Genomic DNA, 26,055 nt, shown 5'->3' on the forward strand with positions numbered 1-26,055 from the left:
TGATAATAATGAATTACAATAGTCCAGCCTAGAGGAAATAAATGCATGAATTAGTTTTTCAGCATCACTCTGAGACAAGACCTTTCTGATTTTAGAGATATTGCGTAAATGCAAAAAGGCAGTCCTACATATTTGTTTAATATGCGCTTTGAATGACATATCCTGATCAAAAATGACTCCAAGATTTCTCACAGTATTACTAAAGGTCAGGGAAATGCCATCCAGAGTAAAGATCTGGTTAGACACCATGTTTCTAAGATTTGTGGGGCCAAGTACAATAACTTCAGTTTTATCTGAGTTTAAAAGCAGGAAATTAGAGGTCATCCATGTCTTTATGTCTGTAAGACAATCCTGCAGTTTAGCTAATTGGTGTGTGTCCTCTGGCTTCATGGATAGATAAAGCTGGGTATCATCTGCGTAACAATGAAAATTTAAGCAATACCGTCTAATAATACTGCCTAAGGGAAGCATGTATAAAGTGAATAAAATTGGTCCTAGCACAGAACCTTGTGGAACTCCATAATTAACTTTAGTCTGTGAAGAAGATTCCCCATTTACATGAACAAACTGTAATCTATTAGACAAATATGATTCAAACCACCGCAGCACAGTGCCTTTAATACCTATGACATGCTCTAATCTCTGTAATAAAATTTTATGGTCAACAGTATCAAAAGCAGCACTGAGGTCCAACAGAACAAGCACAGAGATAAGTCCACTGTCCGAAGCCATAAGAAGATCATTTGTAACCTTCACTAATGCTGTTTCTGTACTATGATGAATTCTAAAACCTGACTGAACCTCTTCAAATAGACCATTCCTCTGCAGGTGATCAGTTAGCTGTTTTACAACTACCCTCTCAAGAATCTTTGAGAGAAAAGGAAGGTTGGAGATTGGCCTATAATTAGCTAAGATAGCTGGGTCAAGTGATGGCTTTTTAAGTAATGGTTTAATTACTGCCACCTTAAAAGCCTGTGGTACATAGCCAACTAACAATGATAAGTTGATCATATTTAAGATTGAAGCATTAAATAATGGTAGGACTTCCTTGAGCAGCCTGGTAGGAATGGGGTCTAATAAACATGTTGATGGTTTGGATGAAGTAACTAATGAAAATAACTCAGACAGAACAATTGGAGAGAAAGAGTCTAACCAAATACCGGCATCACTGAAAGCAGCCAAAGATAACGATACATCTTTGGGATGGTTATGAGTAATTTTTTCTCTAATAGTCAAAATTTTGTTAGCAAAGAAAGTCATGAAGTCATTACTAGTTAAAGTTAATGGAATACTCAGCTCAATAGAGCTCTGACTCTTTGTCAGCCTGGCTACAGTGCTGAAAAGAAACCTGGGGTTGTTCTTATTTTCTTCAATTAGTGATGAGTAAAAAGATGTCCTAGCTTTACGGAGGGCTTTTTTATAGAGCAACAAACTCTTTTTCCAGGCTAAGTGAAGATCTTCTAAATTAGTGAGACGCCATTTCCTCTCCAACTTACGGGTTATCTGCTTTAAGCTACGAGTTTGTGAGTTATACCACGGAGTCATACACTTCTGATTTAAAGCTCTCTTTTTCAGAGGAGCTACAGCATCCAAAGTTGTCTTCAATGAGGATGTAAAACTATTGACGAGATACTCTAACTCCCTTACAGAGTTTAGGTAGCTACTCTGCTCTGTGTTGGTATATGACATTAGAGAACATAAAGAAGGAATCATATCCTTAAACCTAGTTACAGCGCTTTCTGAAAGACTTCTAGTGTAATGAAACTTATTCCCCACTGCAGGGTAGTCCATCAGGGTAAATGTAAATGTTATTAAAAAAAAATAATAACAATAATAATAATAACATTTTTCAACCATATTTGTGGTTGAAAATGGGGCAACCCCAAACCCCTGTTGTGTGGGCCGCTGAAGAGGAGGTACTGCTGGCCCACCACCACCAGATGGCGCCCTGCTTGGAGTGCGGGCTTCAAGCACGAGAGGGCACCAGAGCCACTGGGAGTGACAGCTGTCACTCATCCTCAGGACCAGCTGTCACTCATTCATCATCATCACCATCACCATAAAGGCCGGACTGCAACTCCACCTCCTCGCCGAGAAATCAGCTACCATTCAGGTAATTTTCTCTGCTGACTCATATCGTTGAGTGATAATCTGAACTTCTTTTGCAGCCGTTATCCTGTGGTGTCTGCCTTATCTGTGGGATTGGCGTTTGGTGTGATCAGCGACGGCTTCGCTTCACACTCCAATCAGATAAGTGGTTAGACAGGAGCTGCACGAGTGTGTGATTGGAGGTGGAGGTTCTCCCTCCTTTACTGAACACTGACTGTGGGATTACTGAGTGTGCGAACTCACACTCATCAGGACTGTCTCTGTTCTCTGCCAGCAGTACCGGGTCTGACTGCTGAAGACAGCGGCCACCTGGGGCGTGGGGCTTGGTGGCTCCGGTGTTCTTCAGCTCCGTTGGTGGTGGAAGCTGTGTGGGGATCCAGCTCTTCTCTCGCCAGGCATCTTCTATCGTCGAGCCTGCCCACACGTCACCTGGTGTATGATTGACAGTCCACCATATTGTTATTGTCTGTACATCGTTGTGCGATTCACAACATTAAATTGTTACTTTTGGCTTAACCATTGTCCGTTCATTACCGCCCCCTGTTGTGGGTCCGTGTCACAACAATTTCACAACAACCCCAAAGGACTTTATTGTGTACATAACAAACCCATCCTACCCAAAAGATTATTCAAAGCAGCTGCAATTGCGACGCATGGGTTAACGCATGTGTCGACAGGGGGGATGGTATATATGGTAGACCAACACTTTACCACCTATGGATTTAATTTATACTCAAAAAATTTTTGTAAAGCCTGTGTTACCTGATTGAAACACAACCCACAGGGAAATATAAGACCCCGGAGAGGGCAATTCCCAAAACCACAGTATCTTTTTCAAATTGTTCATATGGACTTTATTGAACTAAATCGATGTGGACCTTATCAATACTGTCTAGTATTAATTGATGCTTTTTCAAAATGGGTAGAAATTGTTCCATCACAAAAAGCAGATGCTTTAACAGTAGCAAAAGCATTGTGTAAGACAATTATTCCGTATTATGGAATACCAGAGACATTGTACAGTGATAATGGAACACATTTTGTAAATGAAGTTGTACAAAGAGTAGCAGAACACATGAAAATTAAGTTAAAACATCATTGTGCTTACCACCCACAAAGTGCAGGATTAGTGGAAAGGACAAATGGCACAATAAAAACAAGATTAAGGAAATGTATGGAAGAGACAAAATGAACCTGGATTGAATGTTTGGACCTAGTAAAATTGTATATGAGAATAACACCAACACCAACACCATCAGGTTTAACACCATTTGAGATACTTTATGGACGACCATATCGTCTACCAATTTTTGACATGGATACTAAAACAGCAGATGAGGAACAAACATTAGCAGATTTTATGAAAAAGACATTAACACAGAAAGAGATAACTCAAACACATTTACTGCCGAATAATTTTGATCTCCCACAGGACGGCCTTCCAGTAGTCCAGCCAGGAGACTGGGTATTCATCAGAGTGATTAAGAGGAAGAACTGGTCCAGTCCTCGTTGGGAAGGTCCATACCAAGTGCTGTTAACAACACCAACTGCAGTAAAGATAGCAGAGAGATCAACGTGGATACATCTAAGTCACTGTAAGATACAGTGTGTGTTGGCTGCCTCCACAGTGTAAGGGGAAGTCTGGCTACAAAGGGAGTCTATTTAATTAGCAATAGATTGTCTCAACGCCAGTGAAGCAGGGAGATCCTTGCACTATTAGGTGAGGTTGGTTAACAACACTGTATCCTAGCAATCATGACTGAACTACAGCAGACCCCGGAGCGGCGTGCTCAGCGCCGCCGCTGCCGGACTGTTGGTAGGGCAGCCGGTTGCGTTGTGATCTTAGTGTGTTTCGTGCTCCTCGGATTCCTGGCCTGGTGGTTGACCCAAGAATTGCAGCTCACTGTGGACCGAGCCAGAGAACAACGCAAGCAATGTCAGAAGAGGTTTATTCTTAATGTGAATGAGACAGATGGACACCCTCATATATACCATACTAATATGTGGTACAGATATGTTCATTTATTGGCTATGGAATTGCATGTTACTAATTGTTATGTTTGTTCGCAAATGCCTATATCCTCAACACACCCAGCTCTGACGGCTAAACCGTACCCTGCTAGGGTGACAGAATGTCTTATCATACAGATGCATAATCAAACTGTATTTCGGGGGCAACAGTTCTCAGCAAATCTGACAAGACGTAATACCACTTGCCTCAGTGCAACCACTTATATGATAGGGACTTCAACAGAAGACGTACAAGCGTGCCCAAGTGCTGCTCCATTGACTAGACTGAAAGGAAATGCAAAAATATCATCACATGTTAAATTGTCATCACAAGGGCCATTCCCGATTTGCTTTTACGGGACAGGGAATAAAACTGTAGGTAAAATTAAGAAACGTCTGTGTACCCAAACGTATGTTTTATCGAATAATTTAAGCCTAACCAAAACATATTATGTGGATGGTACTTATCTTCATCACATTGGACGGGGATGTAATTATACAGGCTCCTGTCCATGGGGAACGGATGAATCATGTGCTTATGTTAGTAAGTTTTTGCTACCACCTGTAAATGGTACTCCGGTGTATCAATCAATCAATCAATCAATTTTTTTTTTTATATAGCGCCAAATCACAACAAACAGTTGCCCCAAGACGCTTTATATTGTAAGGCAAGGCCATACAATAATGATGTAAAACCCCAACGGTCAAAACGACCCCCTGTGAGCAAGCACTTGGCTACAGTGGGAAGGAAAAACTCCCTTTTAACAGGAAGAAACCTCCAGCAGAACCAGGCTCAGGGAGGGGCAGTCTTCTGCTGGGACTGGTTGGGGCTGAGGGAGAGAACCAGGAAAAAGACATGCTGTGGAGGGGAGCAGAGATCGATCACTAATGATTAAATGCAGAGTGGTGCATACAGAGCAAAAAGAGAAAGAAACAGTGCATCATGGGAACCCCCCAGCAGTCTACGTCTATAGCAGCATAACTAAGGGATGGTTCAGGGTCACCTGATCCAGCCCTAACTATAAGCTTTAGCAAAAGGAAAGTTTTAAGCCTAATCTTAAAGTAGAGAGGGTGTCTGTCTCCCTGATCTGAATTGGGAGCTGGTTCCACAGGAGAGGAGCCTGAAAGCTGAAGGCTCTGCCTCCCATTCTACTCTTACAAACCCTAGGAACTACAAGTAAGCCTGCAGTCTGAGAGCGAAGCGCTCTATTGGGGTGATATGGTACTACGAGGTCCCTAAGATAAGATGGGACCTGATTATTCAAAACCTTATAAGTAAGAAGAAGAATTTTAAATTCTATTCTAGAATTAACAGGAAGCCAATGAAGAGAGGCCAATATGGGTGAGATATGCTCTCTCCTTCTAGTCCCCGTCAGCACTCTAGCTGCAGCATTTTGAATTAACTGAAGGCTTTTTAGGGAACTTTTAGGACAACCTGATAATAATGAATTACAATAGTCCAGCCTAGAGGAAATAAATGCATGAATTAGTTTTTCAGCATCACTCTGAGACAAGACCTTTCTGATTTTAGAGATATTGCGTAAATGCAAAAAAGCAGTCCTACATATTTGTTTAATATGCGCTTTGAATGACATATCCTGATCAAAAATGACTCCAAGATTTCTCACAGTATTACTAGAGGTCAGGGTAATGCCATCCAGAGTAAGGATCTGGTTAGACACCATGTTTCTAAGATTTGTGGGGCCAAGAACAATAACTTCAGTTTTATCTGAGTTTAAAAGCAGGAAATTAGAGGTCATCCATGTCTTTATGTCTGTAAGACAATCCTGCAGTTTAGCTAATTGGTGTGTGTCCTCTGGCTTCATGGATAGATAAAGCTGGGTATCATCTGCGTAACAATGAAAATTTAAGCAATACTGTCTAATAATACTGCCTAAGGGAAGCATATATAAAGTGAATAAAATTGGTCCTAGCACAGAACCTTGTGGAACTCCATAATTAACTTTAGTCTGTGAAGAAGATTCCCCATTTACATGAACAAATTGTAATCTATTAGACAAATATGATTCAAACCACCGCAGCGCAGTGCCTTTAATACCTATGGCATGCTCTAATCTCTGTAATAAAATTTTATGGTCAACAGTATCAAAAGCAGCACTGAGGTCTAACAGAACAAGCACAGAGATGAGTCCACTGTCCGAGGCCATAAGAAGATCATTTGTAACCTTCACTAATGCTGTTTCTGTACTATGATGAATTCTAAAACCTGACTGAAACTCTTCAAATAGACCATTCCTCTGCAGATGATCAGTTAGCTGTTTTACAACTACCCTTTCAAGAATTTTTGAGAGAAAAGGAAGGTTGGAGATTGGCCTATAATTAGCTAAGATAGCTGGGTCAAGTGATGGCTTTTTAAGTAATGGTTTAATTACTGCCACCTTAAAAGCCTGTGGTACATAGCCAACTAACAAAGATAGATTGATCATATTTAAGATCGAAGCATTAAATAATGGTAGGGCTTCCTTGAGCAGCCTGGTAGGAATGGGGTCTAATAAACATGTTGATGGTTTGGATGAAGTAACTAATGAAAATAACTCAGACAGAACAATCTGAGAGAAAGAGTCTAACCAAATACCGGCATCACTGAAAGCAGCCAAAGATAACAATACGTCTTTGGGATGGTTATGAGTAATTTTTTCTCTAATAGTTAAAATTTTGTTAGCAAAATTAGATGATGACATCTATTGGCTTTGTGGTTCCAGACTGTACATGAGTCTCCCACCAAATTGGGGTGGTGTGTGTGCACCTACCCAGGTGACTGACCATACATATGTGGTAGTGCCAAGGACCTCCACAGAGAAGAATGGCAGCACCAGACGGAGGAGATCGATATACCCAGATGTGTTGCCACATGATCACATGTGGGCTCGGATGTACCAAAGGACCAAAAATTGTGGTCTGTAGGAGATAAAATAGCACATTCACTGTTTCCCTGGATAGGAGTGGTAAAAAATTAATTAATGATTGAAACTCTGAATTATCGATTGGGTCTGTTCATGAATGTAACTGAGAAAATAGTAGTAGCTCAAAACACTGAAATAGATGCTTTACGTACCATGGTGATGCAAAATCGCATGGTTTTAGACTTGCTTACTGGTTCACAGAGAGGAGTTTGTGTTCTGCTGAACACAACATGCTGTACTTTCATCCCAGACTCCAATCATTCAGTGGATGTGCAGGACGCATTGGAAGAGCTGAATAAACTTCATGATGCAATGCATAAAGACACCCTAGCCGTGAACCGGTGGAATCCCTGGTCCTGGTTAACTTCAGGACCATGGTGGCAGTTACTATTGAAAATAGTGACACCAGTTATTGTAGTCCTAATTCTGATTGGACTTTGCATGTGTTGTGTGATCCCTTGTATCAAAACAATGGTTGGCAAAATGGTGTCAAATACATTTGTACAGTGTAATCTGGCTTTCCAACAAACTATGCCAAAATATCAAGCATTGAAACAGTCAGACCTTAGTGGAGAAAACTATAATGACTGTGTTGAGAATTATGATGATATTGAAAAGCTCACAACTCCAGTTCAAGCTTGAACTGTTGACGTGATGAGTTAACACACTCTTAGCCTATGAAGCTTTAGCTGAAAATGTAATAAGACAAGTGGTTAAAGTGGACAAATTTTCTATTGAAGTGTGTTTTGGACATGACAAACTTATGTAAATAAATGATAAACAGGGAGGATTATGTCAAGGATTTTATATAGTTCATGCTCATATTATCATTTATTTTCTTTAGTTTATGCTTATATTATTATTATTTATTTTCTTATAGTTTATGCTTATATTATTTTTCCTCTTAGTGAGAAGAGGAGGTTTTAGAAAGAAAGACTTGTTGTCTGCATTCTTCATGATTGAGCAAACTATTTTTCATTTTGCATAAGTGCCTCATCCTGCTTTGGACGAGCCACAAGGCTCATGTCGCAGGAATGGAAGGTTTCAGCCGTCACCTTGCCTTGATATCTCCCTCTTGCAGACATGACTCATGTGTAACCTCTCCCGACTGTCCTTGTTTGTTTTTTCTCATGTTGATGAACTAAATAAAAGGCTGGGCCAGAGGAGGGGATTTTGGGAGAGCTTTGGAGCTTAGCACATAAGCTGCTTCTTGTTCTCCTCTGCGCAGAGCAAAAAATATATATATATTTGTCTCTCTCTGACTGGTTTCTTTACAGTGTCTGTGCCTCTCATTTCTTTAAAAACAGGGTGCAAACCCAACACCTTCCTTCAGACAGTCCTCATTCTAGCATTCCAGCCCCAGATCTGAGTTCCGAAATTTAACCCTGTCACCGCCTACAAGGTCTCCCACTCCATCACAACCTCAGAAACCAGCTAGTCCTCCACAGTCACCACCATCGCCGGTAACGACCGGTGGCATGGGTGGAGCCGGGAAAAGGAGGAGGAAACGTCGCTCCAGAGAGGATCATCGGCGAACTCCGGAGGCTTCGGACCTCTCATCAATGCCGAAGCCGAACAGGAGTTCAAACTCTCCAACTGAGCAGTCTGGCGACTATGGGGTGGGTGTGGGGGACAGTAACGTCTCTATTCTTTGTTGCAGTTCAGAGAGCATTTCCAGCCTTATACCGGCAGTGGTGACTGAGGCAGTCTGCATAGTTCAAGCATCTCCATGGAACTGTCGGTCCCGGCACTGGAGCTGTCTCATGAACTGGAGGACGGCACAGGGGCCACCATCCGCCCGTCAGCACGGTCAGTGGAACCAGTCCTGCTGGAGCCCCTGTGCACCTGTACTGGACTGACTCTCGACTCCAGGTGGGAGGAGGGCCATGTTAATCACTGTGCCTTATGTTACAGGCTGGAATGTTAGTCTGGCAGTGACCAGGAGTCGGCGAACAAGACCAGTCTCCTTCTCAATGGCGTCGCTGGAGAGCAACTCACTCCAGAGCTTGATGATGTCACAGGGAGCTGTCCACCTCCATGAATGACAGTAACGCTGCGGGCCCTGACAGCCTTCTTCCCAATGACGTCACTGAGGAACATCTTGTTCCAGTGCCTGATGACGTCACAGAGGAGCGGTCCGCCTCCATGCCTGGGAATGGCACCATAAACCCGTTTATCACCATAGCAGAGAGCAGCACAACAGTGCTAAGCCCCCCCAAGGCAGCCATGATCAGAACAGAGATGCCAGCTTCCAAAGACAACGCAGAGGAGGAGGTCGCCAAGGTGCTGTCAGCCATTGCATTTGATGACGTCACCAGGGAACCATCAGCTCCAGCATCCGAGGATGACACAGCGGAGTTGGAAATTGAAGTGTTTTCAGCATCCACTATGTCCGACGTCTCAGAGGAGCTGCCTACTCCGGCGCCTGATGACATCACCGCAGTGTTTTCAGCATCCACCACGTCCGACGTCTCAAAGGAGCTGTCAGTTCTCGCTACATCTGCTGTCATCCCAGAGCATTTGTCCTCCATTTCTGAGGATGACGGTGGGGCGGGGCTGGTTGTCCCCGCTTCGGTATGCAGCAGTGGAGCGAGGCTGGACGTCTCTGTCCTAAGCACAGAAGAGGATGCCTGAATGCCGCACATTCACCCATCTGCTTCCTCCTGTACCTTCAGTCAGCCAACAAGATGCTCAGCCTCTTCATCTACAAACTCCTGCCAGCCAAAGAGCCGGAACCCAGTTGCTCCTGTGTTTCGGCCCCGGCCAAGCGTCCCCATGCCGATCTTCACAGGTTCCGTCCATCAGCACCTGGGCCAGCCTTCAACTTCAGCGTCCAGCTTCAGCCAGGTGCCCGGCACTGTGTTCACTCCCGCTTTCCATGGGGGCCGTATTTTTCAGTCTATGTTTAATTCATTTCTGTCTCATGGTTTTCTGAGTTCTTCGCCCCTGTTTTGCGTACCACCTCCTGGGGTCCGACCCCCGCCTCCCCCCTGGTGTGGGGTTTTCTGTGTCTTGGTTTTTTCTCGTGTACCTGTTTTGGTTTTCTGTTTTTTGTCCCGTGTCCCTGGTTTTTCTGTTTTTCTCCTATGGTTTTGGGCCGGGGTTGTTTTTGAGCTGTCGGGAGTCAGCTCTTGAAGGGGGGTACTGTTACTGTCCTGTTCATTCTGGGTGTTTTGTGAGTTCTGTTTAGATTTGAATCTTATTTATATATTTCCTTTTTGCTTACTGGATGTTTTGTCTCAGCTGTTAGTGTCTGTCAGGTATCCTCCCTTGTGTGCTTTCACCTCCCTGCTGTGTTGTACACATCTCCACCCTTAACCATAACTGGTGTGTCAAGTTATTGTTCAGCTTGTGTGCTGTGAATGTTGTCGCTGCCCCTAACCATATCTGGTGTGTCAAGTTGTTGTTAGGTCTGTTCTGTCAGTTGTCATTTAAATTCTCTCTTCAGTCTGTTGCATGTGATGTCTATTTTGTCTGTCTCCTTCATTTGTGATATAACACCCTGTTGCTTTGTAGTTTTGCAGTGTTTGTCACACTCTCATTTCTGTGATCATGTCTTTAAACTTTTGTGTTGTGTCTGTGACTGGTTGTTTGTGGTTATTTCTTTTGTCTCTCAGTTTGATCACCTTCCTGTTCAGGTCTTCAATTCAGAATGAGTTTTTATGTTGTAGATTCACTAGTCATTTGTGCAGGTCATGCTTCAGTCACCTTTGCTTATGTTAGTTCTTCTCTGCCGCCCTCTTGTGATTTGTTCTTTTATTACTTCTTGTTGCAGCCAACTCTGATTTCACACATTTCCAATTACCTGTGATTATCACACCTGTGCGTTAATGTGTTTGTGTAGTTAAACCACACCCTTGCCCTCTTTGCTTTGCGGGCTCATTGTGGTTTGTTACCTCTCTCCTGTGTTGCCAGTGGTTCCTTCCAGTTGTGAGTATTTGGTTAAGAGTTTTCGGTCCTTTTTGTTTTATATTTTTCAATACTCCTGTCTGAGAGGTTGGAATTGTATTTTTGTTGGACTTGTCACCTACTTGATTTCTGTGTTTCAACCACGTTTTTTTGGATGAATAAATATTGTTGTTTTTTTACTTCACTTTTGAGTCCTCACTGACCTGCATTCTTTGGGGTTCTATTCAGATTGATTTGCACTACCGTAACACCAAATTTTGTGAAGCTACAAAAAAAAAAACCCAATGGGGAGGGTTTTTTAAAATTTGTAGGGGGCACTTTTCACTGCGAGCATGTGTGCGACTGCCGAAATACTGAATTTCGAATGTGGCTGGATGCCTTTACAAGGTTTGGTGAGTTCTTGAGCATGGGAAAAGGCCGAAATTAGGGCTTGAAAATACGGAATAATAATTAACTAGGACTGCAAGCAGTCATAGACGGGCTCTTGTGTCTATGCCAGTGATTTTCAACCTTTTTTGAGCCGCGGCACCCTTTTTATATTTACAAAATCTTGCGGCACACCACCAACCAAAATAATATTATAATTCTATTACCTCTGGTTTTGCGCAAAACCCAATTATCGCAATAGAAAATCGATACAGAAAACACCGCATTTCGAAAATCCTCAAGCATTTTGCGCTCTGATCTCAAGTAGGGCTGTCACGATTAGGAATTTCTGGAGACGATTAATTGTCAGACAAATAATTGCGATTGACGAATATATTGTCTTTTTATTCCCTTCTTTATATTCTACTATTGTAGTATAATTACACAACTCTGGAAGAACGTTTGGCTTCTGTGAGTGGAGAAACTGGGAATAGTGCAACATTTTAATTTTTATCTTCATTTTACATACAGTCCCAACTTTTTCTGAATTGTGGTTGTTTCTGTTGCATTTCTGAAATTGTTTCTCCTCATCAGTCACATTTTGTGCTTAAACATTGCATTAAGCCCATATTGAACAAATAAATACCTTTGGAAAGTAACAGCTGTTAAAGTTCAGAGTTCTCACCTGCTTTTTGTGATCTGTCCATCTGAGCATCACCACAGCTTCTCCATGTCAGGGTTTGTTTTTTTTTTTTTTTGTGGCTCAGTTCATTCATATATTCTCATTTTTTAAATATGTTTTTAAAGCTATTTGACTGTTTATTTCATCTCATGATCTCATAAATTCATCATACGACACGCACATGGTGTGAACAGGACGGTAACGGCAGAATCACACCTTTAGAGAAAGTTCAGAGAGAAGTAAAGGCAGCTTCACGTTTTTTTTTTTTTGTTTTTTTTTTTTTTACTTGTTCACTCGGGTTAAAATCCTCTCTCTGCTCCGCGCTCGCTGCGCACTGATGGTTCTCAGACTGTAACGTGTCGTGCCTGCATTCAGGAATCTCCCCCACGCACCCCCCCCCCCCCCCACGCAGTCTGCAGCCTGTCGCACACACACAGACACACACACACACACACACACCAACAGCTCCACATTTTAGACGGCTTTTGAAGAAGACGGCCTCTGTTTTAATCAGCCGTCTTATCCAAACGGAGGCTGCAGCACAATGACGTCAGATTCTGAGTCGTTTTATGCTTTGTGGATAAAATAAATAATTCACGGTAATCGCGAATATGAAAAATAATCGCGATTGACGAATATTGTAATAATTGTGACAGCCCTAATCTCAAGTGTTTTTTTAGACGTGTCAACACTTTTATTCACAGTAATCTGCCACTCTAATATTCACGGAGCGCAGAGGCTGCCTTCAGCAAACCCAGTTGTGAGCGAGAAGGCCCAAGTCTGACCACGGTGACATCAACGGAGGTCAGGCCGCCTTCCCCGCACACCTCCACAGCCAACGTGGTTTCTCCTTCCCCAGAGGAGCCATGCTCCGTGAGCAGCTGAGATTCACGCTGTAGTCAGCAACCCGTAACCATGGAGACGCACAACGCTATGTGCGCAAGTATGTCTATTATACTATAGTACAGCGCTTTGCTGCAATCTACTGGAATAAAAGAGCATTACATCATCTGCCACATTATTACAGCACATACACCTGATAATGGTGATATTTGATAATTGCCCACGGCACCCCTGACGATCGATCACGGCACCCTAGGGTGCCGCGGCACCCCGGTTGAGAATCACTGGTCTATGCCACCGCTTGCTTGGGCCAACGTGATTTCTGTTCGGGGCTGACCCTAATCACACAGTTCAGGTTTCAAGGAAATCAGACAAAGCATAAAGTAGTTATGACAAGTTGATGGTTCGTCCACTAGGGGACACTCAGAGCACAAACAGAGGGGGCATGTGTGTTCAGGGGCTGACCCTCATTACACATGTGAAGTTTCAAGTTGATCAGACAAACCATTAAGGAGTTATCATGACTTGATGTTCCATGGGGAAGGGTCAAAATGGCAGCACCATAGCAGCCACACCCTTTGACATAGAAAAAAGCTTTTGATAACTTTTGATCAGTATAGTCTCTGGATGGTCTGAAAGAAATCTGAAGTGCACTGGACAAAATCCCTAGGAGGAGTTCGCTCAAATACAACATGCATAAATCATGCCAAAATGACACAGGTCGTGCTTGACCTGTGTATCAATTTTAATGATGATATGACAAAATTAAAACCATCAAAAGGAAGAATGTAATTTCATGGAGAAGGGTCAATATTCGGCACACCGCCACACGGACGCCATTACTCATAGCTTCACGGCGATCATCGCCTACGTTCACCAACTTGTTCTGCATGTTTTAGAAGTGGAATAAAGTTGTTGGGGTAAACTATGTGACATCAGGACCTGTTAAAGTATAATGTTCCATGGCGAAGGGTCAAAATGGCGGTGCTATAGCGGCCACACCCTTCAACATACAGAAAAGCTTTTGATAAGTTTTGATCAGTATCGTCTCTGCATGATCTAAAAGAAATCTGAAGTGCATTGGACAAAATCCCTAGGAGGTGTAGCATTTAATATATTTACAGATATTCAGGCTTCACACGGAAGCACCAAAAGATGTAACCATTTAATTAAATCTAGATCGGCTCACACCGGAGCACCATAAGAATGTAGTGAATAAGCAGTTAAACTCCAAAACTGAATTAGATTAGATTAGGCCCCATCTGATGAGTCACCAAAATAATTAACAATTTAGGGTTTAATACTTATTCTTTAATTGTTACTCAGGGCACCACTTATTTATAGCATAGGTACTTTAATTTAAACATTCATTAATTTATCAGTGTCAAATTAATTAATCAGTCTCAATTTCATTAAATCAGTCTCAATTAATTAGTCTCTGATCTGAAGTTTGAAGTTTGACAATAAGATTAACCAAGGGTTTCCTTCTAAACACAAAATGAACCAGAGCAGAAATATTTACAATTTATTTACAAGTATACAAGAATTGAACAGTTTACTGGCATTTTTGTGGACAGTGATTAAATACGTTCATTGATGGAAACAATCTTCTTACTAACTCATGAGACATTGGAAGAGAGAGAGAGAGAGAGAGAGAGAGAGAGAGAGAGAGAGAGAGAAAGCTTAAAGACTTTAAGTGAATAAATCTGATTAGAATTTAATAATGAAATTTGAAGCCAATTATTAAGAAAAATATTAGACAAACATATGAATATGTTAAAAAGGAAGAATAATAATAAGAAGGAGCCACGTTGTATCCATTAACAGCAAACTGTTTTTCTGGAACCTTTAACTGGGTCACTTAGCTGGTCCGTCGAGGAGATGGTTTGGATGGCCCGTCTGTCTGTCGTTGATGTAGGTTCTGCAGCGTGCTCACTTGGGTCAGGGGTTAACTCAGTGGTCTCCCCATGTGATCCCAAAGGCTTGGGTCGGCTTTACAGACAGGATGGCTGCTTGCAGTCAGGTTTGAAATCAGAACCGTCGTCAGCTTGCAGGAACCCAAAGGTGGAAGGTGTTTGTTGAAAATGGTTTCTGGTAGCTTTTAAAAAATTTGTTGGAGCCAGATTAAAAATCTTTGTGAATTTAGGAAAAAGTTAAAACTTTAAAAGTGTTATAAAAAAAAAAAAATAGCCGACAGAAAAGGAGGGTTGCCTTTCTGTAAATTCGCTATTAATCTGAAAAGCTCAGCTCAAGTTCTCTTAAAAATTCAAAAGACATAAAGCGCCAGGTTAAAACTTTGTTAAAATTATCAAAACTGAACAAAGAATGAATGCCACATGGTAGCTTAGCTTAGTTTAGGGCCTTGGCCCAAGAATAGAATTAAGCGTTTAAGAAAGGAAGAGAGACAGAGGAGCGGCAGAGAAGCAAGAGAGAGCAGCCAGACTCTGTTCTAATTTTTTAAAGGGGGACTGACGTCACCAAACCCCACCCATTTAGGGTGTGTAGTTTCACAGAAAACTTCATGTGGTCACATTGCAGACACAAATGATTCAATTATTTAAACATATTAACTATTTTGACATATTATCTGTTCTAAGACACTCAAATGGAGACACATTATTATTCATCACTAAATATATCCTTTGAATAAACCAGAATATTTCACCATCAACATATTGAATGCAGAAAGATCACACTTAAACGTGTATCAGTTACAATAACACATGTTAATAAAGTGGAGTAATTATATGCAAAGCATTTCATTTGATTAATCAATACCACCAACATTATAAGTTTTTAGATATATGAATCAAAGAATACTGATGCAATTCTTTTATTTTAACAGAATGTCTTTCTTCACTTAAACCTAAAGATAATAGCTGTTATCAAGACACAGTTTTATGGCCCTGTGTTGTGGAAGAGATATCTTCTTGCAGTCTTGAGAGGGTCTGGCCTTAGCGTGAGGTAAAAAAAATTGGGTTCTCATGGCCTTGAGAAGCTCAGATTCTGACGTGAAGCCATTATAATGTCATGTAATTCATAATGACTGAAAATTCACTGATAAAAAGGCAATGGCTCTCCTTTGAAGAACTTTGAATTACAGTTTTGTTTTGCTGTGAATCCCAGTGTTGGCCCATGGGGGATGTCTCCAAGCTTATCTGAAGATCTCCAGATGACTTAGGAATTTCTCAACTGAGAGGGAAAACACAGTCTTTTGTCTGCAGTTCCAAACTCAGGTTTTTGTTAAGACAGCATGAATGTATTTATTTAATTAGGGTGCTACAGAGGAGTTCGTTTAAATGACTGGCCTGCCTGTGGTCCGGACCTGTCACCCATTGAAAATGTGTGGCACATTATGAAGAGCAAAATATAACAACGGAGACCCCAGACTGTTGAACAACTGAAGTCGTACAACAAGCAAGAATGGGAAAGAATTCCACCTACAAAGCTTCAACAATTAGTGTCCTCAGTTCCCAAACGCTTATTGAGTGTTGTTAGAAGGAAAGGTGATGTAACACAGTGGTAAACATACCACTGTCCCAACTTTTTTGAAACGTGTTGCAGGCACCCATTTCAAAATGAGCAAATATTTGCACAAAAACAACAAAGTTTATCAGTTTGAACATTAAATATCTTGTCTTTGTGGTGTATTCAATTGAATATAGGCTGAGGAGGATTTGAAAATCATTGTATTCTGTTTTTATTTACATTTTACACAATGTCCCAACTTCATTGGAATTGGGGTTGTAGTTACTTTACTAGTTACTTTCAGCAGCTGCTAACAACCCCACTGCCACCTCAGCATGAAAATGATCACCAGTTTTGCCAACACTCACTTCATAGTCACCCTTTCTTAACTTCAATGAACATACTTATTTTATAAAAAAAAATAAAGACATCTTTCTTGACCTCATATTGAACTGTTGACAGCACTGTATAACAGTAAAACTTACAACTTATACTTGAACATTGTTTATAAATGTAACTGTGAAATTATTTCTAAACATTTTAGTTGTTGAAATTATTATCATCTCTCTCTCTGGCTGGTTATCAGGGTGAGCAGATAAAATCTCACCTGATGGATCCAGCAGATGTCGATTTAATGTCACATTTCTCTTGCACATGCTTAGAAGATCCTCCCCAACATCTGCAACACAAGCACAATGTTATCAATGTGTGTGTGTGTCTCTCTCTCTCTCTCTCTCTCTCTCTCTCTCTCTCTCTCTCTCTCTCTCTCTCTCTCTCACACACACACACACACACACACCTCTGAACTTGAAACAGGAAGGTGAGCAGAATGAAATGAGACTAACAAACTCCAAAGCAGCAAAACCCGACACATGAAGCATTAATAATAACCTTTACTTAACCTGGCCAACAAAGGCAGCAGCACATGTCATAGTGGACAGGTTAACATCAACAAGAGAAGGTTAATAACAAATAAAATACAGTCATCTTGGTCATAACAACACTGCACATGAAGTAAAGTCTCAGGCAGATTTGGGTTTAGAAACACAGGCACTAGTCCGGAATATGTTCAAGGAAGTCAGTCTGGACAGTTTCAGTTCAGATTGGACAACTCCAATCAGAGGGAGCTGAAAAACTAAAGGCTTTCTTTCCTACTTCAGTGAGGACACAAGGTACATGAAAACGTAACATGCCATTCAAGCACAGTGGCTTTCAGATCTATGAAGTAAACTGGATAAATAGGTTGGAACCAGACCAATAAGAGTTTGTAAACCAGAATCATCCAGTGTGTATAACGCCAGACAGTCAAAGAGGGCATGCCAGCTTTGGCAGACAACTCACAGTGGTGGGTGAGGCAGCTACAACCAGTGACGAATCTCAGGGCATAGTGATACAGCGGAGTCAGGGACAATTGGATGAAACAAACCTATGCACGACTAGGGATGGGTATCGAGAACTGGTTCCTTTTGGGTATCGTAAAGAAATTATTCGATCCACCGACATCAATAAGCTTTTTGCTTAACAATTCCCTTATCGGTCCTTCAGAGTGGCCGTTGTTTTTGGGGGTGTTTGTCAGGAAATTGATCATTTCTCTACATTGATTACAGACCCTGCAGGGGGTCCGTAATCAACTTTTCTGCAGCGCGGCTTTGCTTTAAACCTTGAACCAATTGAAGCAGTGGTTCACAGATTGAAGCAGTGCTTTGATCTATTGCTTTGTTTATTATTTTTTTCCTTTTGCTTTATCTTAATTTTCCCTCCCTAAAACCCTAAAAAGCATACGTCTGTGAGTATTATTTACCTTTTTTATGTTAAACTGACCTGTTATGGTCTTCTGAAACAGTTGATAGATGTATTTTCTAATTTAAAAACGAGACCGATGCTAACACGTTAGCATCTGTATGGAATTTTCAATTTTAAAGTTAGCATTAAGCAGTTGCAGCTGTCATCACGTTCGGTTGCGTTTGTTTTCTGTATAACAAGTGTTTGTTGTCATAAAAGAGTCAAATGTATTACAAATTGTAATATTTTTTTAATTTATTTTTGTTTATATATTAATAATCTAATGATTAGTTATTATATACAATTTTAGAGAAAGACAAAAAAGAACCTGAATAGAAACAACAGAAAATATAAAACCAACTAACAGTGAACATACATAAATAAATACTTAAATACATACAGAAATAAATAAGTGTTTCCTAGTGACTCTTCCACCTCCATTTCATCCCTGTCTTATTTAAGTTTAATGACGGTTTGTTTCGGTCAAACCATATTTTCAATGTGTTAATTTCTTCAGTGATTTCCTCCAGAACTATCTGCCAAACTAGAAAACTTGTTCTCTAGACGGACGTCTCCTATCGTCGAGCCTGCCCACACGACACCTTTATCCATTGACTTTGTATTTATTCTATAATCTGCTGTGTTTGGTTGTGGCATTCACAACAGTAAAGTGTTCAAAATTAACTCCTTCTATTGTCCGTTCATTTACGTCCCCTGTTGTGGGTCCGTGTCACTACACTTTCACAACAGGATATCTCGGCCAGCGTCATGGACTCCGAGGGGCGTCACCCAGCGACTGAACGGCCAATGGGAGAGCAGGGTGCACAGGCGTCTGCAGGAGGCGTGATTGGTGAGTTGGAGCACATCCTCACCGCCTTTACGGCTCGGTTGGATCAGATGACCGAGCAAAACATCTCCTGAACCGCAGGGTGGAGGCTCTCTCTGCACAGGTGGCAGCGAGCGCTCAGGGCGCTGCTGCAGCTCCTCCTCCTGCCGACCCTGTGCAAGATATGAATGTTCCAGTGGTCGTTCAACAACCCCTCCCACCATCCCCTGAAGCATACATAAGCCCCCCAGAGCCGTACGGAGGCTGTGTGGAGACGTGCGCGGACTTTCTGATGTAGTGTTCACTCGTCTTTGCACAACGACCCGTGATGTACGCAGCTTATGTTATTAACTTGCTTCGTGGTGAGGCATGCGCTTGGGCTACAGCGCTTTGGGAGCAAAACTCACAGCTCCTTACCTCTTATACTGGGTTTGTGAGGGAGTTCAGAACAGTGTTTGAATACCCTAATAGAGGAGAGACCGCTTCAACAGTGCTGCTGTCAATGCGACAGGGGCGCCGGCGCGCAGCCGAATATGCAGTCGACTTCCGCATCGCAGCTGCGAGGTCCGGCTGGAATAACGTTGCGCTCCGCGTCGCCTTCATAAACGGACTGTCGTTGGTCCTGAAGGAGCACCTGGTAGCTAAGGAAGAACCGCGGGATTTAGATGGGCTTATCGATCTCGTTATACGGTTAGACAATCGGTTGGAGGAACGCCGTCGGGAGTGAGGCGAAGGACGTGGCCAGGCATGCGCCGTCCCTCTCCCTTCCGGGTTCAAAAAGGTTCCGCCCTCCTCACGCTCCACAGCCGCAGCGCTCCGTGGGGCAACAGCTCCCCCTGCTGACGTTGCTAGGGAAACGCACAGGGCCAAAATGAGAACAGCTGACAGAATGAGGAGGCTGGTCCGCGGGGAGTGTTTTCTCTGCAGCTCAAAAGAGCACATACAGAAAAACTGCCCCAAACGGCCAAAACACCTGCCCTTAGAGACTGGGCTAAGGGGGGGTCATAATATTCACGTGGGACACACACATATTGCCACACGACTCCCAGTTACAATCCTGAGCAGGGATTTAACCCTTCAAGCCCCAGCACTGGTGGACACGGGGTCCGAAGGGAATCTGCTAGACAGCACATGGGCAAGGGAGGTAGGGCTCCCTCTGGTGGCGCTTCCTTTGCCATTGCAGGTGCGGGCAACAGATGGCACCCTTCTCCCTTTAATCATGCACAAGACACAACCTGTAACTCTGGTGGTGTCTGGGAATCATCGGGAGGAGATCAAGTTTTTTGTGACTCCTTCTACCTCCCGCGTGATTTTGGGCTTCCCGTGGATGTTGAAACACAATCCCCGGATTGATTGGCTGTCTGGGGTGGTGGTTCAGTGGAGCGAAACCTGCCATCGGGCGTGTTTAGGATCAATGAATCAATCAACTTTTTTCTTATATAGCGCCAAATCACAACAAACAGTTGCCCCAAGGCGCTCCATATTGTAAGGCAAGGCCATACAATAATTATGAAAAACCCCAACGGTCAAAACGACCCCCTATGAGCAAGCACTTGGCAACAGTGGGAAGGAAAAACTCCCTTTTAACAGGAAGAAACCTCCAGCAGAACCAGGCTCAGGGAGGGGCAGTCTTCTGCTGAGACTGGTTGGGGCTGAGGGAAAAAACAAGGAAAAAGACATGCCGTGAAGGGGGGCAGAGATCGATCACTAATGATTAAATGCAGAGTGATGCATACGGAGCAAAAAGAGAAAGAAACAGTGCATCATGGGAACCCCCCCACAATCTACATCTAAAGCAGCATAACCAAGGGATGGTCCAGGGTCACCCGATCCAGCCCTAACTATAAGCCTTAGCGAAAAGGAAAGTTTTAAGCCTAATCTTAAAAGTAGAGAGGGTATCTGTCTCCCTGATCTGAATTGGGAGCTGGTTCCACAGGAGAGGAGCCTGAAAGCTGAAGGCTCTGCCTCCCATTCTACTCTTACAAACCCTAGGAACTACAAGTAAGCCCGCAGTCTGAGAGCGAAGCGCTCTAAAGGGGTAATATGGTACTACGAGGTCCCTAAGATAAGATGGGACCTGATTATTCAAAACCTAATAAGTAAGAAGAAGAATTTTAAATTCTATTCTAGAATTAACAGGAAGCCAATGAAGAGAGGCCAACATGGGTGAGATATGTTCTCTCCTGCTAGTCCCCGTCAGTACTCTAGCTGCAGCATTCTGAACCAACTGAAGGCTTTTTAGGGAACTTTTAGGACAACCTGATAATAATGAATTACAATAGTCCAGCCTAGAGGAAATAAATGCATGAATTAGTTTTTCAGCATCACTCTGAGACAAGACCTTTCTGATTTTAGAGATATTGCGTAAATGCAAAAAGGCAGTCCTACATAATTGTTTAATATGCGCTTTGAATGACATATCCTGATCAAAAATGACTCCAAGATTTCTCACAGTATTACTAGAGATCAGGGAAATGCCATCCAGAGTAACGATCTGGTTAGACACCATGCTTCTAAGATTTGTGGGGCCAAGTACAATAACTTCAGTTTTATCTGAGTTTAAAAGCAGGAAATTAGAGGTCATCCATGTCTTTATGTCTGTAAGACAATCCTGCAGTTTAGCTAATTGGTGTGTATCCTCTGGCTTCATGGATAGATAAAGCTGGGTATCATCTGCGTAACAATGAAAATTTAAGCAATACCGTCTAATAATACTGCCTAAGGGAAGCATGTATAAAGTGAATAAAATTGGTCCTAGCACAGAACCTTGTGGAACTCCATAATTAACTTTAGTCTGTGAAGAAGATTCCCCATTTACATGAACAAACTGTAATCTATTAGACAAATATGATTCAAACCACCGCAGCGCAGTGCCTTTAATACCTATGACATGCTCTAATCTCTGTAATAAAATTTTATGGTCAACAGTATCAAAAGCAGCACTGAGGTCCAACAGAACAAGCACAGAGATAAGTCCACTGTCCGAAGCCATAAGAAGATCATTTGTAACCTTCACTAATGCTGTTTCTGTACTATGATGAATTCTAAAACCTGACTGAAACTCTTCAAATAGACCATTCCTCTGCAGGTGATCAGTTAACTGTTTTACAACTACCCTCTCAAGAATCTTTGAGAGAAAAGGAAGGTTGGAAATTGGCCTATAATTAGCTAAGATAGCTGGGTCAAGTGATGGCTTTTTAAGTAATGGTTTAATTACTGCCACCTTAAAGGCCTGTGGTACATAACCAACTAACAAAGATAGATTGATCATATTTAAGATTGAAGCATTAAATAATGGTAGGACTTCCTTGAGCAGCCTGGCAGGAATGGGGTCCAATAAACATGCCGATGGTTTGGACGAAGCAACCAATGAAAATAACTCAGACAGAACAACCGGAGAGAAAGAGTCTAACCAAATACCGGCATCACTGAAAGCAGCCAAAGATAACGATACATCTTTGGAATGGTTATGAGTAATTTTTTCTCTAATAGTCAAAATTTTGTTAGCAAAGAAAGTCATGAAGTCATTACTAGTTAAAGTTAATGGAATACTCAGCTCAATAGAGCTCTGACTCTTTGTCAGCCTAGCTACAGTGCTGAAAAGAAACCTGAGGTTATTCTTATTTTCTTCAATTAGTGATGAGTAGAAAGATGTCCTAGCTTTACGGAGGGCTTTTTTATAGAGCAACAAACTCTTTTTCCAGGCTAAGTGAAGATCTTCTAAGTTAGTGAGACGCCATTTCCTCTCCAACTTATGGGTTATCTGCTTTAAGCTACGAGTTTGTGAGTTATACCATGGAGTCAGACACTTCTGATTTAAAGCTCTCTTTTTCAGAGGAGCTACAGCATCCAAAGTTGTCTTCAAAGAGGATGTAAAACTATTGACGAGATACTCTAACTCCCTTACAGAGTTTAGGTAGCTACTCTGCTCTGTGTTGGTATATGACATTAGAGAACATAAAGAAGGAATCATATCCTTAAACCTAGTTACAGCGCTTTCTGAAAGACTTCTAGTGTAATGAAACTTATTCCCCACTGCTGGGTAGTCCATCAGGGTAAATGTAAATGTTATTAAAAAATGATCAGACAGAAGGGAGTTTTCAGGGAATACTGTTAAATCTTCTATTTCCATACCATAAGTCAGAACAAGATCTAAGATATGATTAAAGTGGTGGGTGGACTCATTTACTTTTTGAGCAAAGCCGATAGAGTCTAATAATAGATTAAATGCAGTGTTGAGGCTGTCATTCTCAGCATCTGTGTGGATGTTAAAATTGCCCACTATAATTATCTTATCTGAGCTAAGCACTAAGTCAGACAAAAGGTCTGAAAATTCACAGAGAAACTCACAGTAACGACCAGGTGGACGATAGATAATAACAAATAAAACTGGTTTTTGAGACTTCCAATTTGGATGGACAAGTCTAAGAGACAAGCTTTCAAATGAATTAAAGCTCTGTCTGGGTTTTTGATTAATTAATAAGCTGGAATGGAAGATTGCTGCTAATCCTCCTCCTCGGCCCGTGCTACGAGCATTCTGACAGTTAGTGTGACTCGGGGGTATTGACTCATTTAAACTAACATATTCATCCTGCTGTAACCAGGTTTCTGTTAGGCAGAATAAATCAATACGTTGATCAATTATTATATCATTTACCAACAGGGACTTAGAAGAGAGAGACCTAATGTTTAATAGACCATATTTAACTGTTTTAGTCTGTGGTGCAATTGAAGGTGCTATATTATTTTTTCTTTTTGAATTTTTATGCTTAAATAGATTTTTGCTGGTTATTGGTGGTCTGGGAGCAGGCACCGTCTCTATGGGGATGGGGTAATGAGGGGATGGCAGGGGGAGAGAAGCTGCAGAGAGGTGTATAAGACCACAGCTCTGCCTCCTGGTCCCAACGCTGGACAGTCACAGTTTGGAGGATCCAAGAAAATTGGCCAGATTTCTAGAAATGAGAACTGCTCCATCTAAAGTGGGATGGATGCCGTCTCTCCTAACAAGACCAGGTTTTCCCCAGAAGCTTTGCCAATTATCAATGAAGCCCACCTCATTTTTTGGACACCACTCAGACAGCCAGCAATTCAAGGAGAACATGCGGCTAAACATGTCACTCCTGGTCTGATTGGGGAGGGGCCCAGAGAAAACAACAGAGTCCGACATTGTTTTTGCAAAGTTACACACCGATTTAATGTTAATTTTAGTGACCTCCGACTGGCGTAACCGAGTGTCATTACTGCCGACGTGAATTACAATCTTACCAAATTTACGCTTAGCCTTAGCCAGCAATTTCAAATGTCCTTCGATGTCGCCTGCTCTGGCCCCCGGAAGACAATTGACAATGGTTGCTGGTGTCGCTAACTTCACATTTCTCAAAACAGAGTCGCCAATAATCAGAGTTTGATCCTCGGCGAGTGTATCGTCGAGTGGGGAAAAACGGTTAGAGATGTGAACGGGTTGACGGTGTACACGGGGCTTCTGTTTAGGGCTACGCTTCCTCCTCACAGTCACCCAGTCAGCCTGCTTTCCCGACTGCCCGGGATCTGCCAGGGGGGAACTAGTGGCGGCTAAGCTACCTTGGTCCGCACCGACTACAGGGGCCTGGCTAGCTGTAGAATTTTCCACGGTGCGGAGCCGAGTCTCCAATTCGCCCAGCCTGGCCTCCAAAGCTACGAATAAGCTGCACTTATTACAAGTACCGTTACTGCTAAAGGAGGCCGAGGAATAACTAAACATTTCACACCCAGAGCAGAAAAGTGCAGGAGAGACAGGAGAAGCCGCCATGCTAAATCGGCTAAGAGCTAGTAGCTACGCAACCTAGCGGATTCCTAAAAACACACAAAGTGAATAATGTGTAAATAATTTAAAGGTGATTCAGCAGAAGGAGTGCCCCAATCAAGGCACCAAACAGGCCATGAAGCAGCACAGGCAACGCACGACAACAGTGCTAAAAGAGAAAAATAAAAAAAATAAAAACGAAAGCGTTAGCAAGCTAGTTAGCTTGCCAACGCTGATGAAAGTTAGCTGATAAAAGTGCTCCGTCGCGATGTTTCGACCGTTAGAGGTCTTCCTTAGGCGTTGGAGCACAGTAAAAAAGTAAAAATAAAAAAAAAAGTAAAAAGGTAAAAAAGTAAAAAAGTCTTGAAAAAGACTGTTAATTCAAGTCCAAAGCAGCAGGTAGCAGTCTCAGTGTAAACAGTCCCAACAGAGAGCCAAAATTCTGATGTGTCCTAATTCCTCCCGGTTTACATGCTAAGAAGGAGGTCAAAGTCCATCCCAATCTGACAGCGGTGCCGGTTGAGTACCACGATCTTGCTGATGTCTTCAGCAAGGATCTGGCACTCGCCCTTCCCCCGCACCATCCGTATGATTGTGCCATTGATCTGATTCCAGGCGTTGAGTTCCCGTCCAGCAGGCTGTACAACCTCTCACGACCTGAGCGTGAATCAATGGAGACCTACATCCGGGACTCATTAGCTGCCGGGCTGATCCGGAACTCCACCTCCCCGATGGGTGCAGGTTTCTTTTTTGTGGGCAAGAAGGATGGCGGACTCCGTCCATGCATTGATTACAGGGGGCTGAATGAGATTACGGTTCGCAACCGATACCCGTTGCCGTTGTTAGATTCCGTGTTCACCCCCCTGCATGGAGCCAAAATCTTTACTAAGCTGGATCTTAGGAATGCGTATCACCTGGTTCGGATCCGGAAGGGAGACGAATGGAAGATGGCATTTAACACCCCGTTAGGTCACTTTGAGTACCTGGTCATGCCGTTCGGCCTCACCAACGCCCCCGCGACGTTCCAAGCCTTGGTTAACGATGTCTTGCGGGACTTCCTGCACCGATTCGTCTTCGTATATCTGGACGATATACTCATCTTTTCTCCGGATCCTGAGACCCATGTCCAGCATGTACGTCAGGTCCTGCAGTGGTTGTTGGAGAACCGGCTGTTTGTGAAGGGCGAGAAGTGTGAGTTTCATCGCGCCTCTTTGTCCTTCCTGGGGTTTATCATCTCCTCCAACTCCGTCGCCCCGGATCCGGCCAAGGTCGCGGCGGTGAGAGACTGGCCCCAACCTACGAGCCGTAGGAAGCTGCAACAGTTCCTCGGCTTCGCCAATTTTTACAGGAGGTT

The 26,055-nt window shown here is 42.6% G+C and overlaps 1 protein-coding gene across 1 annotated transcript in view; it reads right to left on the reverse strand.

The window, feature by feature from the left end:
* mettl22 (methyltransferase like 22) overlaps positions 1-26,055 on the reverse strand; it is a 382,505-nt gene that overhangs the window by 133,937 nt on the left and 222,513 nt on the right. Inside the window, exon 7 of the mRNA XM_034190848.1 lies at positions 16,919-16,990. Within this exon, the coding sequence (XP_034046739.1) occupies positions 16,919-16,990 (72 nt within the window). The remainder of the gene's footprint in view (positions 1-16,918; positions 16,991-26,055) is intronic.

The sequence above is a fragment of the Thalassophryne amazonica genome, chromosome 16 (genome assembly GCF_902500255.1).
Source record: "Thalassophryne amazonica chromosome 16, fThaAma1.1, whole genome shotgun sequence".
Lineage (NCBI taxonomy): Eukaryota > Metazoa > Chordata > Actinopteri > Batrachoidiformes > Batrachoididae > Thalassophryne > Thalassophryne amazonica.